The sequence below is a fragment of the Syngnathus floridae genome, chromosome 6, assembly GCF_059516105.1.
Source record: "Syngnathus floridae isolate MCC-2025c chromosome 6, RoL_Sflo_1.0, whole genome shotgun sequence".
Lineage (NCBI taxonomy): Eukaryota > Metazoa > Chordata > Actinopteri > Syngnathiformes > Syngnathidae > Syngnathus > Syngnathus floridae.
In genome coordinates this window covers 15,913,831-15,931,058 of record NC_142418.1, presented here as the reverse complement: position 1 = coordinate 15,931,058, position 17,228 = coordinate 15,913,831, and the positions used below count along the sequence as shown (strand labels likewise).

The 17,228-nt window shown below is 44.1% G+C and overlaps 2 protein-coding genes and 1 non-coding gene across 6 annotated transcripts; all 3 read left to right on the top strand.

The window, feature by feature from the left end:
• Positions 1-249: 249 nt before the first annotated feature.
• Positions 250-5,318, top strand: tes (testis derived transcript (3 LIM domains)). Of its 4 annotated transcripts, XR_015858938.1 has the most exons (10): positions 250-462; positions 1,126-1,211; positions 1,879-1,951; positions 2,051-2,527; positions 2,748-3,155; positions 3,425-3,640; positions 3,723-3,881; positions 3,979-4,223; positions 4,677-4,721; positions 4,776-5,318. XR_015858938.1 is itself a non-coding variant. In XM_088377935.1 (9 exons), exons 1-9 carry the CDS (start codon positions 436-438, stop codon positions 4,168-4,170), a joined length of 1,602 nt encoding a protein of 533 aa, XP_088234061.1. In that variant the 5' UTR covers positions 250-435; the 3' UTR covers positions 4,171-4,350. The 4 variants fall into 4 exon arrangements, 2 of the variants coding, with proteins under 2 accessions (XP_088234061.1, XP_088234060.1); XR_015858937.1 differs by lacking the exon at positions 4,677-4,721; XM_088377935.1 differs by lacking the exons at positions 4,677-4,721; positions 4,776-5,318 and having other exon boundaries at positions 2,051-2,279; positions 2,316-2,527; positions 3,979-4,350.
• Positions 5,319-5,837: 519 nt separating this feature from the next.
• trnan-guu (transfer RNA asparagine (anticodon GUU)) lies at positions 5,838-5,911 on the top strand. Its single transcript has one exon. It is a non-coding gene; the product is annotated as a tRNA-Asn (tRNA).
• Positions 5,912-14,679: 8,768 nt separating this feature from the next.
• Positions 14,680-16,926, top strand: cav2 (caveolin 2). The gene is made up of 3 exons (XM_088379389.1): positions 14,680-14,978; positions 15,382-15,569; positions 16,575-16,926. Exons 1-3 carry the CDS (start codon positions 14,826-14,828, stop codon positions 16,723-16,725), a joined length of 492 nt encoding a protein of 163 aa, XP_088235515.1. The 5' UTR covers positions 14,680-14,825; the 3' UTR covers positions 16,726-16,926.
• Positions 16,927-17,228: the final 302 nt, after the last annotated feature.

Genomic DNA, 17,228 nt, shown 5'->3' with positions numbered 1-17,228 from the left:
CGGGACCCGCAGACTTATAAAGCTAGCGTAGAAAATGAAGAAGTACGGCATGGTCAATTTCAAAATAAAACAACTGTGTAGCTTTGCTATGATAAAAATGATGGCACGAATTATTACAGAAAAAAGAAAAATTTATTACAGTAGTATGTCTTGCAAAATTATAGTAAAACAACCGAAACAATCGAATAACTTGTCGTTAATGTATTTTATCTCATCTTATTATTTCCATCAACACCAGAAATGTTGTCTTTAGCAGTGATAACTTGACGGCTGTCCGTAGCGGGCTGCCTTCCCGAACCGAAAGTGGCATCAAAACCGGTCTGTTTGTAGCGTCCAGTGTTTCATCCTCTCCTATTTACCGTTAATTTGTCACAGTTTTCCCAGCAGCGTCCATCCGGTTCGGTTAGTGTGTTTTCGAAGCCGAGAGAAGCGAACATGGAGATCGAGAAGGAAGTGAAAAAGGTGAGTCAACGCCCTGCAGAGGTGCGAGAGGAGGACACAGTGCAGGTGGTCGTCGCTGATCAAAGAAATCAAAAAGTTTTCCCACTTAATAAGTTTTACACCTTTAATAAAACCGTGTCACTTTTTGAACTTTATTAAGTGTTAGATTTGCTTTTGTCTGTCGTAACCAAATTGATCATTTATGACGTGGGTCCGGTTCAGTTTACAGTGATTTAACCTCGTAGGTTTTTTGTTTTTTGTTTCAGATCAAATAAAATGTCACTGACAGTCCCATTGTTCGTGTGTTCATAGACGCATGAACTGATGTTTTGTTGACCTGCCAGATGACCCAGACGGGTTTGCTAAATTATAATCCCCGGTGGCGATAAATACTGAAAGCTCATCCCCATAGCTGTCTTTGCTCTTCTTTGTGTCATCAAACAGATGTTGCATGTGAGCATCTGCACCCACAAATGAGGTCACCCTCGCAAACATCTTGGCATGTTTTGACAGGCGTGAAGTTGATCGGTGATCTTTTGTGTTGCAGTTGAAAATCCATAAAAGAGGAAGTGACACATTAAGAGCTTTTCTGAGTCAGCGTTATTGAGAAACTCGCCATATTGGTCGTAAAGCAATGTTGAGTACCTAATGAAGTGTCTTCTTAACGTATTATTTGTGTTTCAGATGACGCTGGGACATGAGTTTGGTGCGGGCGCCGCCTGCCTCAAGTGTAAAGATAAATGCGAAGGCTTCGAGCTTCATTTCTGGAGGTGAGAACTCCACCAAGGCTAAAATGTATCATCCTACTTTTCTACACGTGGCCCTCGAAAGTTGTTTCATTTCCACACATGGCCGCTTTAGATGATTAATTGTCCACCCGAGCCTGAACTCACCGATTCACAAACTAACCGCAGGAAAATGTAAACACGTGCTAAAAGAATAACACAGAGGGGGGTAAAAAAATCCAAAAAGAAATATGAAGCAGCTTGTCCTTCTTGTTGAGGGGCAAACAGTCTCCAGCAGTGAAGTTCATTCCCAAGTGACAAGGCCGCTTTTGTTAAACACAAGACACTGACTCACAGAGTGAGTCACTTGCAAGATTCCAGCAAATTCCCAGCGTGTGGCCTTAGACTGGGATCAGTGGCTCGGAGATTTAATTGGCAACACTCGAATGATGTCACGACGCAGAGGCTCTCTTTTTTTTTGCGCCTTAACTTGTCAGGAATCTCCTCTTGGCTAAGTAGTTCAGTCAATGCTTACGTACTGGTCTTCATCTTCAACCATAATCATTACCATGTGAACCCACATCTACGTAATAGCAGTCATAAACAATGGTGATCAAAATTGCTGACGTTGCCAAAAATACAAGTTTGAATTCCACTAATTTGTAATTTGGAAACACACTTTGAGTTGTTTGCCCATTTTTGTCTGTTGCAGAAAAATCTGTCGTAACTGCAAGTGCGGTCTCGCGGAACACAATGTGCAGATGAACTCGGAGGAGAACAAAAAGGTTGGGAGACTTGCAAATTTCCGTCTCTATTTTAGATACATATTTCTTTCTTTCTTTTTTTGCTCTTGCTCTTTTTGATTTGCCTGAATGTCCATGCAGGTGGGGAAGCTCTTTGAGGACACCAAGTACACCGGCCTCATTGCCAAGCTGAAGACAGACGGCGTCCCCGTGTATCGCGGCAACGCCGTCACCATCACGCTGGGCGGCCCCGCCACCGCCCAAACCGTGTTGCCGGGCTCCGCCCAAACCGTGTTACCTGCCTCCGTCACCGCAACAGTGCCTCACACCACCGCTGCCGGTTCTGTCCCGTCTGCCGCAGCCTCGGGAGGTACGGTGTCCGTCCCGTCTGCCGCAGCCTCGGGAGGTACGGCGTCCGTCCCGTCTGCCGCACCCTTGGGAGGTACGGCGTCAGGCGGCGGCGTCCAGCCACGCCCGGCTGGCGTTGCCCCCGTCAAGGCGAATGCACCGAGCGTTTCTGTCCATACCAGCACTGCCAACGTGGTGCCTGTCGCCAAAGAAACTCCTCTCAAGTCTGTCACATACGAATGGGCGCCCCCTGTGGCTAACAAATATGTGGTAAGTTTTCTGGAGGCATGGCCTTAAATTTCACCAAGTAATCAATAAGAATTTGATTGATTAATAGTGGAAGTGAAATCTGCCTTTTTTTTTTTTTTAACAAAGGGCTGAACATTCTGTGCTGGTTGTTTGGTCTCTGCTCGTATCTTGCTCTCAAATATTTTCACGTCCCTCTTCTGTGATTGGTCGATTTATTTTTTTTTGCTTCCTTTCCTCGCAGGCGGTGCGCTACATCGAGCTGCTCCCGCCAGAAAAACGCCCCGTGGCGGGCACTGAAGGCGCCGCCTACCGCCGCCAACAGATGGCCCGCCAGCTGCCCGAGCATGACCAGGACCCGACCAAGTGCCACGAGCTGAGCCCGGCCGAAGTCAAGCAGATGCAGCAGTTTGTCCGCAAGTACAAGGACGAGGCCTTGGGTATCGGTGACGTGCGGCTGCCCGAGGAGATGGCTCTGATCCAGGCGGCGGCGGCTCAGGGCGGCCCGGGTGCTGCTGGAGCGGCCGGACCGGGAGCAGTGGGTGTCAAGGGGGCGGCTGGAGTTGCAGGGCCAGGGTCCACGTCTGCTGGAGCTGCTGTGGGTACCACCGCTGGAGCCATGGGCGCCCCGGGAGCCGCGCAGCAAAGCTTCGTAAGGAATTTGATGTTGTACATTGTGTCAAAAGACGATTTTAATATGCAGCCAGTCGCCAATGTCACATCAAAGTATTCCGGTGACGGAGGTTTGGCACCGAGCAAGGTTTTGTTCTTGGCCCAACAATGAACGCGACATGCCAGAGCGACTAATCTTTCAGCAACACTTAGCCAACGTTTCCTTGCATTTAACAATAATGACCAATTGAATGAAATTTATTTGAATGAAAGAAGAAAAAACTTTCATCTTCTCTCCAAACCCCGCAGTCGTGCCGCCACTGTAATCAGCCCATGCGGGTGGGCGACCCGGCCGTGTACGCCGAGCGGGCCGGCTACGACAAGCTGTGGCACCCGGCCTGCTTCGTGTGCTGCACCTGCAACGAGCTGCTGGTGGACATGATCTACTTCTGGAAGCGCGGAAAGCTCTACTGCGGTCGTCACTACGGCGACAGCGAGAAGCCGCGCTGCGGCGGCTGCGACGAGGTGAGACCCGTAGAGATTGTACCGTGTGTATTATTCATTTTATTTTCTTGATCAACATCTTAACTGTTTTGTTCCTCCGCAGCTGATCTTCTGTAATGAGTACACGCAGGCCGAGAGCCAAAACTGGCACTTGAAACATTTTTGCTGCTTCGACTGCGACCTGGTTCTGGCCGGAGAGACGTACGTGATGGAGCAGGACAAGCCCGTCTGCACGCCTTGCTACATGAAAAACTACGCTGTGGTAAGGCGGTGCACCTCGGTCACGCTTTCTTTCTCGAAAGTCTCTCGTTAGCTAGTTTTGTTAGGTCGTGACAGCGTTGTTTGTCGGGCGTCTACAGAAATGTTCCGGGTGCGGCGAGGCGGTGGAGCCCGAGGCTCAGCGCGTGTCCTACGGCGAGCACCACTGGCACGCCGCCCCGAAGTGCTTCAAGTGCTCGGGCTGCGCCAAGGTTCTGATGGGCCAGCGTTTCATGGCGGCCCAGGGACGGTTGTTTTGCTCCGTCGAGTGCAAGAAGAACACTCCCGCCTAGATGCCTGAGTCAAGATGGCGGGCGTGGATTTAAGATAGCGACGCGGCGTTGAGGTGAAACCATTTTTACGAGTGCCTTCAAAGTCTTTACTTTTTTTTTTACTTCAGGTCTCAGCCATGTAACTACTGAAAACTATTTGTTTTTTCATTAAAATATGAGTTATTGACTGAATATTTGCCATATATGCATTCTGGTGTGAAATTTGAAGCATGTGCAGTATACTAAACCAATGGGCGATACTAAAAAAACATTAAATTTGGTAGATATGTTTATTATGAGTAGACCCACAAAAAAATGTGTGACAAGAGACAGGAATTTTGTCATTTTGGTTTGAAGCGGCGATTTTAAGGTAATTTCCTTTTAAGATGTTCCTGAAGAGATTTAAAAAAAAATTAAAACAAAGGTTACTTTGACGCCTGGGTGACAAATTTCGAAAAAGAATCATGTTTTTGTTATTGCGTGTGACTGTAGCATAGCAAGTTTCATTATTCGCCATCGTGCACCAGGGAATTTTGTGGAAACCCAGACCCCGGAGCCAGTGTCACATGGGAGTAAGAATTTTGGTCTCAAGTCTCAAGAAGTCTGCCTTTTTTTCCCCTCGACAGCCATTTCCAGAAATCAAATTATCAACATCAAAAGGATAAAAAGTTAAGTTTGCCTTATATGGGTCATGTACTGTACGTATGGCGTGATGGAAAAAATTGCTATGAACCTTTCTTTTTTTTTTTCTCTCCTGAGGTTGGAAACTATTGACAATTCCAGGAAGCTTCATCTCCCGAGGAACGCCATTGTCTCCGATGGCCTCACGGCTACTTCCCCTTCATTCAAACCTAATGTGACAACCACTTTGTCAACCAATTCAATGACTCTGCAATTACTCCATTTGCCTGCAGGAGGCGCCAGTGTACGCAAGAAGCAAACGGAACTGCCAACATGTCTGAGCGGTCGAAGCAGGAAAGAGTTTGGTGGGCGCGGTCGAATTGAGATTGACAGGTAGCCACGTCGCAGCTCCACTCCTTTTATTTACACACACATTTGCCACCTCAGTGGGTACACTATCTCATTTTATTTAATACCAAAATAGTGTGTGTCAAAACTTTTTTGTTCATAATTTATATTATTATTCTAGATATATTGTTTATTATTTAGTTTTGGGTTGTTTCCCCCTAAATAATATATACAAAGACATTATTTAAAAAAGATTTCTCAGTATAAACCACACCGCAAGATGTAATGTTTTAATTATAATTCTTAGCCTGACAAAAAAAATCAAAACAAATTCAAACCCATAAAAATAGTTTTTTTCATGGACTTTTTCAAATCAATGTGATGTAAGACTGCTGTTTTGTTTTGCATTGAGCTGCGTGAGGATTTGCGTTAAGAGGCGAAAAGAGAATTTGCATGATGCAAATTATTCCACGTTCGACTCTAAAACCAAAATATTCTGCCTTCTTCTGTCTTCCACGCTGCAAAATCTGGGCTCGTAAATAACCTCTTGAATGTTTTATGATTGATGCGAGCGCACCTGTTGAACAAATGTGAACCGACTGACTTGCTCTTATCAAAAGATTTAAACATCATTGGTTGTAACTTTTGATAATCGCATTTTGGCTGCTTTGACCCTTGTACTGGACTATGTGCCATAAGTAGTCGCTAATGTTCGTATCGTCTCTGTGGCGCAATCGGTTAGCGCGTTCGGCTGTTAACCGAAAGGTTGGTGGTTCGAGCCCACCCAGGGACGCTTTTAGGATTTGCTTTCAAATATTCTATATTTAATTTATATATTCCAAGCTGTACAGCATGGGTAGTCAAATCCTGTCCTCGAGTAATAATATTAACAAAGTAAGAATTTACAAGTTCATAAATGAATTAGGTTAAATTATAAATATAATAATAAATTAAATAAATCACGAAATGTGATTGAAAGTTTGCGTTTCATTAAAACTCGATATTTATTTATGTGCAAAAGTATTGCAGTACTTTTTTGCACGCACGCGCTCACACACACGCTTCCCATGAAGTTTCCCCTTCCTGCTATTGTGTGTGCAGCGCTGGCAAACATGGAAAGTTGGAAAAAGGGTGCAGCAGAATTCCACAAGCCTCAAACTCCCCACAATCAAACGATGCGCTTGCGGACCTTCGCCGGCGTGTGTAACAATGCGAGAGCGCGGTTCTGCCTCACGGCAACGCCGGTGAGCAGCTGGACCGTGATGAGTGCTTCCATTGTGTTGTGAAAATACAATGCAGCTGTTTGCCGTGACTCATTACCTCCGCCAAGCATGAAAGGCCAGAGGCATTAACCCCTTTCTCGCCCTCAATTTCCACAAAATGCAACAGATTGATCATGGTACATGAATATAGCATGCGCGTGTGTCACCTACATGCGAGGAGTGGACCTTGGAAGTGTGGATTTTGTCACTGGCGTCCTCCAAGAGGTCAAAGGTAAGGTGAGCGTTTGTCACGAGGCGTCGTCGTCCACTCATGGAATTTATCAGCAAGTGTGGAAGTGGGATGGAAAATGTTTGTAGGATTTTAACCTTCAACTGAACATTTGGGGGGCGGGGTTAAATCAAAATGGGGCAAATCCAACCTTTGTAATCACTCAGGCGTTTTTTTGACTTCTTATTATGATCTGGATGCAGCACCTGACTGTCAACTCGTAAATGAATTACTGTGATTGTTCTATCTGTTTGCTGGGCGTGGTCGTCCACCATCTTCACGAGAACAATGTTATACAGCAGCTTGAGAAGGTCAAGGCAGTGCTCCATGTTTATGACCATACAAGGACTCCGCACATTCCTGACTCTCTCATGGAAGCGCTAGCGCACTTCTGCACAGAGGAGGAGGCGGAGGAGGAACTTATCTCGTTTGCACTCATTAGTTTGTAACCAGGGATAAGCTGAGGTCAAAGGTGAACTGGAGCAGGTCAAAGAGATGCTTCTGTTATGACAACTTTCCTTCTGGAGGTTTCCTCCTACAAACATTGGAACCAGATTGAGAGCTTCTCTTAGTGGTTTGCATCAGTGTCTCCTGCAGAGGGCGCTAGTGGTAGTGAGTCAGCTGGGAAATGAGGCCACTTGGAGATAGCGCAAATTAACACGGAGTTGACATTGAAGATCGGTTACCGACTTTGACGTTCACATTGAACTTCTGCTTCCGAACGCTGAGTCTTAAAGTAAACGCCCCCTGGTGTCCAATGGCCATTAGCTTTTGTGACAGTGTCACTTGTGTGTATACTTTACTTCATTCCCATCATGCTTCTCAGGTTTAAGTCTTTTGAGTTTCGGTCCAACCCGCTCTTGCTTCTCTTCTTCCTCCTCCTGGCAGCATCGCTATCATACCTACAGCCAGACGCACTGGTGGTCCCGCTTAGTTTTTGTAACCTTTAGGAACGCGGCTGCAAAAACAACACTCGCTTAACTTGTGTGTTTTTGTTTTTATGAGAAGTGAAAGAACAATTCGAGCCTTAATCTTCAAATGTTAGCATAAACCGAAGGTTCACTTTAGGGTCAGGAGGGCCTTTTGGGTTTTTTTGGGCCGTTGCCAATTATAATAAAATTCTGATAACCGATTAATCGGCCAAATAATTGCATAAAGTAACCAGATGATCCAAATATTACAATATTGTGTGCCAAATTGGTCAAGTGATTCCCAAACGGCACTTCCATCTGACCAACTCCCAAATTAGAAAAATAGAAAATCCCTTGTAAAACAAGGCTTTCATTGTCACTTTCCAAATGTGCCCAGCACCAACATACAAAGCTTTTGCCCCCACTTGCGAATGGTGAAAGCTATGCTTCAGGAAAACAACCTTACCGATGAAGTCATCCAAAGTTTTTTCCACTCGCTTGTGAAAAGGGAAGGAGGGAAACTGTTTGGAAAATGTGCTACTCGCTCACTCCCGCTAATCCGGAGATGTCACGGCGTAACCAGTTCGACACTGGAAAATTTCTCCAAGACTTTCCCAAGCCCACCGGGACCCCCCCCCCCCACCGCCACACCCATTGGCCGTCTTTTCCCGTCTCCAGGTGGTACGGCGAACTACCGTGTTTTATGTCAACGATGATGCAAACAGCGATGACAGGAAGCAGATGCTGCTGATGTCATGTTTGGCATACCAAGGGAATTTTGCCACCAAAGTAGGTTGAAATAAATTGATGCCCCCCCCCCCCCCCCCCCCCACTTCCAATGATGAACATAAGGAGTGCAACATGGCAGCGTACACGTTCCCATGTCATTCCGAGCGAGGATAATAAGTCTTAAGAGCATGAACGGGAAGCTCAGTCCTCATGTCAGTTTCCAAGCTGGCCTCTTGAACACCTCCAATAAATACCGCCAACTCACAAAGAGCAGCTCCACGGAGCTTCACAAGGAATGTGTGTGTGTGTTGCCATTGTGTAAGTGTGCGAGCCCCGCCCAAGTCTCTCATCTACACGCATTGTTTCAGCTATTTTCCTTGGGGCCTGTCAGGACATTCCAGCACTCAGGTGCTCTCAGAATATTTTTCCCCCCTTGTAGACAGAGGCGAAAAATCATATCGGTTAGATACTGTTGCTGTTTATTTGGATATTTTTGGGGTTATCAATGTGTTTTGATATTGATATCATCATTGATATGGTGTAATGTCGTATCTGCTGCTGATTGTGTTGTTTTGTTAAGGATAGTAAAAGGACAAAATGTTGCTATCGTGATACGGTATATGTGTCGATTATCATCCAATAGCTGTATCGTGATAGTGGGAGATATTCAGTATCATTGGCATCATTGATATTTTCGGAGTTCTGGTTTCATATCGCGATATGGTGACTGTATCAGTATAATTAGCGAAGTATCCCGATAATTTCATTGATAGAAGCCTCAAATATCAATTTTCAGTTTAGACGTTGCAATTGATGATCAGATGTTATCATCAAAAATCACACAATTGCCTTATAATGACTTTTTTTTAGATTTTTGGTGTCTCAATCGAAAAACTTTACATCATGTTGATATTAAGCACTTGTAGGCTGCGCTAGGATATTTAGCATCAGTGGCAAAGGATGTTCTTGTGACGTTTTTCTTTTTCCCAAGCATCACCACATTCCTACCTTTTGCTTTCAGCAGCTGGGATGTTTGTCGGGGATATTATTTTCCTCGCTCTAACAATAGACGGAAGCGGCCAGCTGATTCCCGCCTCTTTAAGCGAGGCCAGGAGGACCCTCTCTGGGGTGTCGTTCTGGCCCGCCAGGGCTCCGGAAACACACAACGCTCGGGACACGACGAGGACGAGGGTGTGTGAGGAAATCCCTGAATTGGATGTTCCACGTGGCCTCGCCCAGGCTTTTCCCTCTTTGTGGCGCAGATGTGAGAGTGTGTCAGCCAGCGTGTGCGTCAAGGCACTACTTGATGTGCTTTGGAAGGAATTCCTCGGGATGAGAGGGTTTCCCTCTCGGCCCTTTTGACAAACTCTCCCCCCTGTTTCCAAGGCGGGCAGAATTGCGGTGGACGATATCGTGCTTCATTTCATTCTCAGTGACTCACTTCCAAATAATGTTCAGCGATTAGCAACATTTTGATGGATGATTCGGAAACATTGAACTTTCTCCTTGATGAAAAAATAATAAACATTAGCTGGACAGTTAAAAGCAACAGAAGAGAGACTGTATAAAGAAAGATTTTTAAAATAGTTTTATCACTCCCATGAATTTGAAACACATAAATCTTTTTCAAAGTTTCTCGCTGCACCAGTTGTCATAAAGTACAAGGTGCTATTTTTTTAAAGCAGTTTTAAAAATAATGTAGGAATATTTATGATGTCATTTGATTGTCTTCTGTCACCATGGCAACCACATCACAGCAATCTTTCCAGTTTGTCATGTGTGAGTGTGGTTGTGTGTGTGACATCACTTTAGTGTTACTATTAAATTTGACAGACTAAATAAATAATCGGTATGTATAGGTACGTATGGCAAGAGTGAGTCACTGAGAGGAAAGAACCATGACGACCATATTGATTATTTTTTTCTTTTTTGGGGTTAATAGAGAGAACGAAATTGTGGTTAAAATGTGAAATTGTGAGTTTAAGGGCTGCTTTCCAATAGTGGAGAGCTCTGTTTAGTGTTTGGACACAAATGGAGCATCCAAGTGAAGTTTTCAAGAACAGGAAGCAATGAAAGTTTACACCACTTCATGCAAGAGAGGTGCCGTGTCCAAATACAGGAAGAGACGAATCATCAGGAGCACGTTTTATAAAGTGGAGATATTCGTGCTTTTATTTTTTTGGGGGGGAAATTTGCAAAATAATGCTGCCATGCTGTCATTTTGTAGAGTCAGTCACGAGAAAGTGGAGATGTCCATACTTTTAAATCAATGCAGAGGAAAGTGGAGGTCTTTGTGCTTTTATTTTGCTGACTCTGGCTCAGTATTTGGCAGCTGTCAAGTCATGTCTATCCATGCTGCTCACTATTTGGCTGCTGTATACTATTTGATTCTTAACTGTACGCCGCTATGTGCTGCTCAGTATTAGGCAGGTGCTTCAACAGATGTTTAGATGACCCACCCAGCAGATCTCCCACGTTGAGTTAAGAACAACAAGGGAGAGGTCTCCTCCCGACTGGTTGCCTCCTCTTTTCTGAGGAATGTTGCTTACAAGCATGCGGAGGAGGCAGAGGAGGAGGACGACCTCTGAACTTACACTTGACTCTCTTCTAAAGTCATCAGCTCCTCCAAAGAGCTCCCGAAAACATCAGCACCACGGCTATAAAATAAAAGCAGGACCCTTTTGATATGATGAGCTCACACTGCAGGAATTACGTACAGCTTCCAGGATGTGTGTAGCGGGTCCGATAACGAGACTGTAACGGGTTTGCTTTTTTCCTGCGTTAATGGCCCGGGTAATTGATGCTATAGCAAACAGGAAGTGAGCTTTGTTGTCATTGTTGCAAGTGGAGGCCTTATCGCTGACCCCGGCTGACCCTCTCCGAAACGTCATCACGAATGCTAACAGTAAATGCTAACCGTGAAAATCATTGATGGATAATCACTAAAAAGTGTTTCAAACTTTATGTTAAAATGTGACTTCTTAAAACATAATGAAAGTCACAGTTTGGTTCCCATAGGAGAATTTTTCTTCGTGGTTCCCTTCTTCCTAGACTCGCAAACACGTTCCAATGCATCGTGGTCTATAAAAAGCTCCCTCTCCACGCTCGCCTTCTTCCCAGCATCCCCGGTCAAGTCGCTGGACGCACACTTTCCTGGCGAGCGTTCAGGAAGCGCTCGCTCCAAATAAGGCGGAGGAGCAGCGAGCAGGCAGGACGGAAACCTTGGAGACGCTTCCTTGGAGACCGGAGCGCCATAATAAAACACTCCCTCAGCGACTGAGGAATTAACACAAGATACAAGTGTGGGAATGCTGGAGTCAGAAAATGCACGAGAGGGACGAATGTGTCACATGGTGGAATTTGTTGACTCAGAAAAGTTGAAGATGATGAAACGATGCATTGACAAAAGTATTGGGACATCCCACAGAAAGTCTGCAAAACTGTGTATTGCTCGCTAGCAAGATTAGCTCCATGATGAAAGTCAGAAAAACATTCCAACAGGGTAGACAAAAGTATTGGGACAGTCACAGTGTATTTTAATAAGGCTGTCTGTGTGTGTGTGTGTACAAATGTGAGCAAGCGAGTGTGTGAGTGCAGAATGATGACTCCAAATTACAGAGCAAGTCAGAACGTTTTTATCCAGGAGACCCCGCGGCTTGCGAGGAGGAGGAGAAAATGGCCGCCACTCCCTCACCAGGAGATTCCTCAGCGCCAGCTCGTGCTAACGGGAATCACATTCTTGGCACAACGTTGCCATGGCTACCCATCAGAAAAGTCCAAAACACAAACAATATCCTATTCAAGATCAATTTTGTTCGGAAAAAAAGACTCACTGGTGCAATTTTCCTACATTAGAGCACACTTGCCCTTCGTCTTCTTGACACTGTAAGCTTCAAAAGCACTTTCACATTTTTAGTAGCGCCTAAAAAGAAGCTTTGTGCTCCTTGGAGACGATTCCAGAGGGATAAGTGAAAGCAGTATTCACTGGTCTGGATGGGAGTCCTGTGGAAAACTACTGTGTGTAGGTGTGTTTGTATGTGTGTGTGTGTGTGTGGGGGGGGGGGGGGGTATTTTTTAACTTTGTACGTGGGGATTACATATATGAGGGGGTTATATATGTGGGGGGTAACATGACATGCAGTGGAGTTACATTTGTGTCAGCTAGGCCCTGCATGCATTCTTGTGCCTGCCCTGGGGTGACTGAAGCAGGAACAAGAACATCTTTAAACTGTCTTCTGCAACTGTGTGTATTTAAGTGAGCATGTGTGTGTGGATTAGGAATGCAGTGAGTCAGGCTATAAAATTCTGAAAGGTTCAAGTCAATATTAGTCAATTATTAGTATTTCAATAATGTATTGACTGGTGAGCAGTATGTTTATGTTGTCTAAACATATGTTAATTATTTTTTTTGTGAGGGGTTGTAGCCTGCTACAGAGTGTTCAAATTATTGTTATTATTATTATTATTAAAGTGTCATTTATTTTTGGGTTTAGTTATTTCTGGAAAATTCTACAATCACAATTACTTAAATGATTATATTGTCTATGTATGTTATTCCACTTGCTAGATTGTATCTTAAATAGCTTCAAAATGAGGCAAAGCTACAGGATTGCATGTCCAGACAGTGTGACACCACCAAAAAAAACTTTTTCAAGAATGTGCGCAAATTCAGGCCCCATGATCTAGTTTCATAATCGTGTTGCCGCAACACAAAGAGCCTCCGAAATTTCAGAAAGAAACAAGAACAGCAGAACGAGAGCAAACACAAGCTGATAAAATGTCATAATTGCTCTTTAGGACAAACATTTATGAGCGTGGCCCATCAGATAATCTTAAAAGGTGATGATGAGGATGAACGCTCGTGTCCCGCGGCCATGAGGACTGAGTGACTGATAGACAAACTGATGAGACGGGTTGCGGCACGTCAACTCAAGAACGTCTTCGGTGTGCAAACAAGCCATAGCAGATTCAAAAATCTCATTTGGAATATTTCTGTACGAGAAATAGCATCGCACAAGTTACAGAAACAAATGAGTCACGATGCTAAGCTAAAATAACATACGGATGGCGCAACGTTTTATGGCTCTAGATGCTTTTATAATTGCTAAATATCTGGACAGTTAAGCTACAAAGGTGTGGCAAAGTTACTTATATGTTGGAATTTTGATTAATGAGCTAACAGCAGCAGAATAACTCTTACAAAACATATTTGTTGATTTTTTTTTTTTTTTAAAAGAACCATTTTTGTCCCTTCAAGTGCACCATACTTCCTGTTAGAGTCAGTATGTACTTCAGGGGCTAGGAAATATAAAATCTTAGTAAACTATTTTGACATACAGTTGAGATGACAAATCTATGTGATCTGATATTAGCATTTTGGCTAACAAGGGAACATCAGCGAAGCAATTCATGATGAAATTAGAGCTATTGTGAAAATTCAAATCATGGGATTTGACCAAAGGCATTGCCAAAGTTGACTGGCTGGACATCAAGTCTGTCAAAAGCCATTGCGGCACCGAGTTGCATCCGAGCCGTAAAAAAAAAACAGGAGATCGTGCTGGATGAGGTAACAGTTCTTCACATGGCCTTTTCCAAATCTGCCTTCAGATGCACACTTCCCTTACATGCTGTTGTGTCATAATTTGTTTTGAGCGTTAATCCAGCAGGATTGTGTTCTATTGTTCCCGCTGGCTGGCTTGAACCTGATGATGTTTGGTTGATGCATTTCTGCTTAGCTGTCACTCACACTGCATGGTGGCCCACTTTTAGCCCCCCCGAACACACACATATTTCTCTGCGCCCCAAAACAATCCACACACACTATTGTTCTCAATTGTAGTATGGGCACAAAAGCTTGCCGCAAAAACAAATAAGATGCAAAGTGATACACTTTACGGAGGTAATGTGTGGTCACGTGATAGCAATCATGCTGTTGCCATGACAACAATTGCACAATATACAGTGATCCCTCGCTACTTCGCATTTCGTTTATCGCGGATTTTTTTTCCAAATTAAAAAATCATTTAAAAGTCAAAACTTCTAAATTGAGGAAATATGTGTCTTAGCTTTAGGACAATGTCGTATCGCTCCTAATGTTTGTTCACATTTCTTTAATGCGTCTTTGCGGGTCAGCACGATCGCGAATTAGCATCTTTCCGCTGCCCAGTACTTCTTGTTGGTGACCGTATTTCGCGGATTTCATTTATCGTGGGTGATTTTTGGAACCAATTATCCGCGATAAACGAGGGATTACTGTATTTGTATTGTAGTGGGGATAATGATTTTTTTTTGTACACGGAGATGAACGAGAAAATAAGTTCTACCGTCCAGTCTTACTTAAGAAAAACTCTTTAAGAAGTAAATACGTTAGCGACTAGTGGCCGGTGAGTGACAACACACGCACAGTCGCGTGTTTTGGCGCCGCCGACTCCACGCTGCTTTCCAGCCTGCGGGGCGGGGTGCTGCCTTGTCTGCTTGCATGCCTGCTTCTGTTTTGCTGCTGCGACTGCATACGAGCGGAGCGGCTCGCTCACTGCGCACTCGAATCTCCACTGAAAGTCCAACACCAACTGGGACATGGGTGTGGAGAAGGAGAAGTCGGACACGAGCATCATCATGGACGAGGACGAGTTTAACAGGTCTATCGAGCCCATTCTGTCACGGAAGGGTCACGTGTTCGCGTCCCCGCACGAAGACCGAGACCCCGACGACGTAAACGCGCACCTCAAGGTAAAAAAAAAAAAAAACTAAACAAACATGAACCCAGCCTTCCATTGTTTTCAAGTCACTACGCGGAAGGAAAAGGAGAATTGCGTTATCGATCACTTAGCTGTGGGTTCGTTGTCGGGACGGGTCAGGTGAGCTTCCATGACGTCATCGCCGAGGGGTTTTGATTTTTTTTTTTTTCCCCTCAAACTTTATAATGCCCTGACTGTACATACTGAATATACTGTACGTACATATACTTTGTACATATGTACATTTATGAAAATAGTTTGAATTTTGAAATAGAATATTTGACAAAATAAAAAAAAGGAATGAGAATATGCACATGCAAATCTTCAAGTCACCGTTATGCTTAAATCAGATTAGCATTCTCTGACTTGTCCTCCATATTGTTTTTTCCGGTCAGGTGGGCTTCGATGACGTCATTGCTGAGCCGGAGTCGGTTCGGACCATGGACCGGGTGTGGATTTGCAGCCATGCCATGTTCGAGGTGGTCAAGTTTGGCCTTTACCGGCTTCTCGGGGTGCTGCTGGCCGTGCCGCTCGCCTTCATCCTCGGACTTGTCTTTGCTGTCCTCAGCCTCATACACATCTGGTAGGGGGCCATCATGCTGTGACAAATATATGTACAAAGATAAAGTTTGAATATTTTTCATAAAACGTTGGGATTAAAAGTAGTAATATTATGAAACAAAGCTATCTGTTAAAATCTAAGCACTAACACAGTTATGGAATTTACAATGGTTGATGCTATGCTAATGCACTACATACAATCATTTGGGTTAAGCGAGCGCAGAATTGAAAGTGACCATTAAAGAGCCCAGCAGACTATTATGGGATATTTGCTCAAGCTCCCAAAGTAAACATTGACACAAGCTATTTATACAGATGACGTCATATTGCAAAATACTGAGCAATTCTCTCTCTACATCTATTAGAATCATGAATCGTGTTTTTCTTTTTCAACTGATGACATCATCACGTGGGCCACCTGGATACTGTTAGGCGGCGAGCTAATGAGCTAACGAGCTAACCAAGAAGAGCTCTTGTTGATGGGGAACACTCGTCGTCACCTGCAAAAAAGTGAGCTCTAGGAAAGTTGGCGCAAATGTGGCAAAAAAAAAAAGTTCCACTGAGCAGGGAGAGTGGAAAACAGACACGATGCTTGACATGCTATTCGACACTGGAGTGGGACATTCTTGGGTCCCTTGGCGGCCATGTTGGAGGCAGGAAGTTCCCGCGGGGAGACGGGAAGTGCATTTCGGGCGTTGCTAGCAAGTAAGCTAGCTCAATCAGCTCATCAATAGCCGGTTACATATTTACTTGATGTTGGTTTTGTATTTAATTGATGAGAGGTTGTTCAATTTTTAGACATTTACATGTTCATTGAATTATTAGAGATAATGTATTTTTGTGATATGATTCATTTATTGTCACTAATATGCTGTGAATTGCGTGAACCAACTTGCTTGAAATTCGGTGGTGACTCAACTAGACTTGCTTGATTTTTTTCCCCCACAGTAAATCAAGACTTGAATGAGACTTGAAGGCTACGACTTGAGACTTTCATAACGGTTTTGAATTTGTGGGCATCTCACAGGCTGGTGATGCCGAGCATCCGGAGTTTACTGGTGGTGCTGCCATCGCTGCAGGTGGTGTGGATGAGCCTGACGGACACGTTCGTCACGCCGTTCTTCCGGAGCCTGGGCAAGAGCTTGTCTTCCGTCCACGTTCAACACATGGACGAATAAATTCCGCCCGGGTGTCCCAATACTTGTGTGAATACGATGTCTCCTAACTGAGCGAGACCTAATTCACAGTCATGCTATGTTGGTTGTATATATATTGTAAGAGGAAAAAAAATGCATGCTTGTCGCACGTTCACTAGCTGCTTTTTTTGTCTGAATATCAAACTAATATAAATAAAGATGTTTATTCTGTCTTCTTATCAATGATTTGTCATGCACACTATTCAATTCCGTGGAACAGCATAATTGTAAGCATAATGGACATTTTTTACATAGTTTTTATTGTGATAATGTTTCATTTTTATCTCCTTTCCAAATACTCTCTTTCCATAACAATTTGTTTCAATAACGTTATGACTAGAATAAAAAAAAAATAAATCTAATATTGATTATGCCAACTGAAAATTATACAGAGCTCGGGTCAATCACAGCTCACCTGTCTGGTCATGTGACATTTGAAAGCTGAGCCATGATTGGTTGTTACCTGAGCCCCAGTCTTTTCAAAA

What these genes read in the sequence shown, in the direction of transcription:
- cav2 (XM_088379389.1), top strand. Translation starts at nt 14,826, where the DNA reads ATGGGTGTGGAGAAGGAGAAGTCGGACACGAGCATCATCATGGACGAG. An exon ending in ACGTAAACGCGCACCTCAAG is followed by an intron (nt 14,979 to 15,381) that starts GTAAAAAAAAAA and finishes TTTTCCGGTCAG; the next exon opens with GTGGGCTTCGATGACGTCAT. An exon ending in CTCAGCCTCATACACATCTG is followed by an intron (nt 15,570 to 16,574) that starts GTAGGGGGCCAT and finishes GGCATCTCACAG; the next exon opens with GCTGGTGATGCCGAGCATCC.
- tes (XM_088377934.1), top strand. Translation starts at nt 436, where the DNA reads ATGGAGATCGAGAAGGAAGTGAAAAAG. An exon ending in TTCGAGCTTCATTTCTGGAG is followed by an intron (nt 1,212 to 1,878) that starts GTGAGAACTCCA and finishes TGTCTGTTGCAG; the next exon opens with AAAAATCTGTCGTAACTGCA. An exon ending in GCTGCGGCGGCTGCGACGAG is followed by an intron (nt 3,641 to 3,722) that starts GTGAGACCCGTA and finishes GTTCCTCCGCAG; the next exon opens with CTGATCTTCTGTAATGAGTA.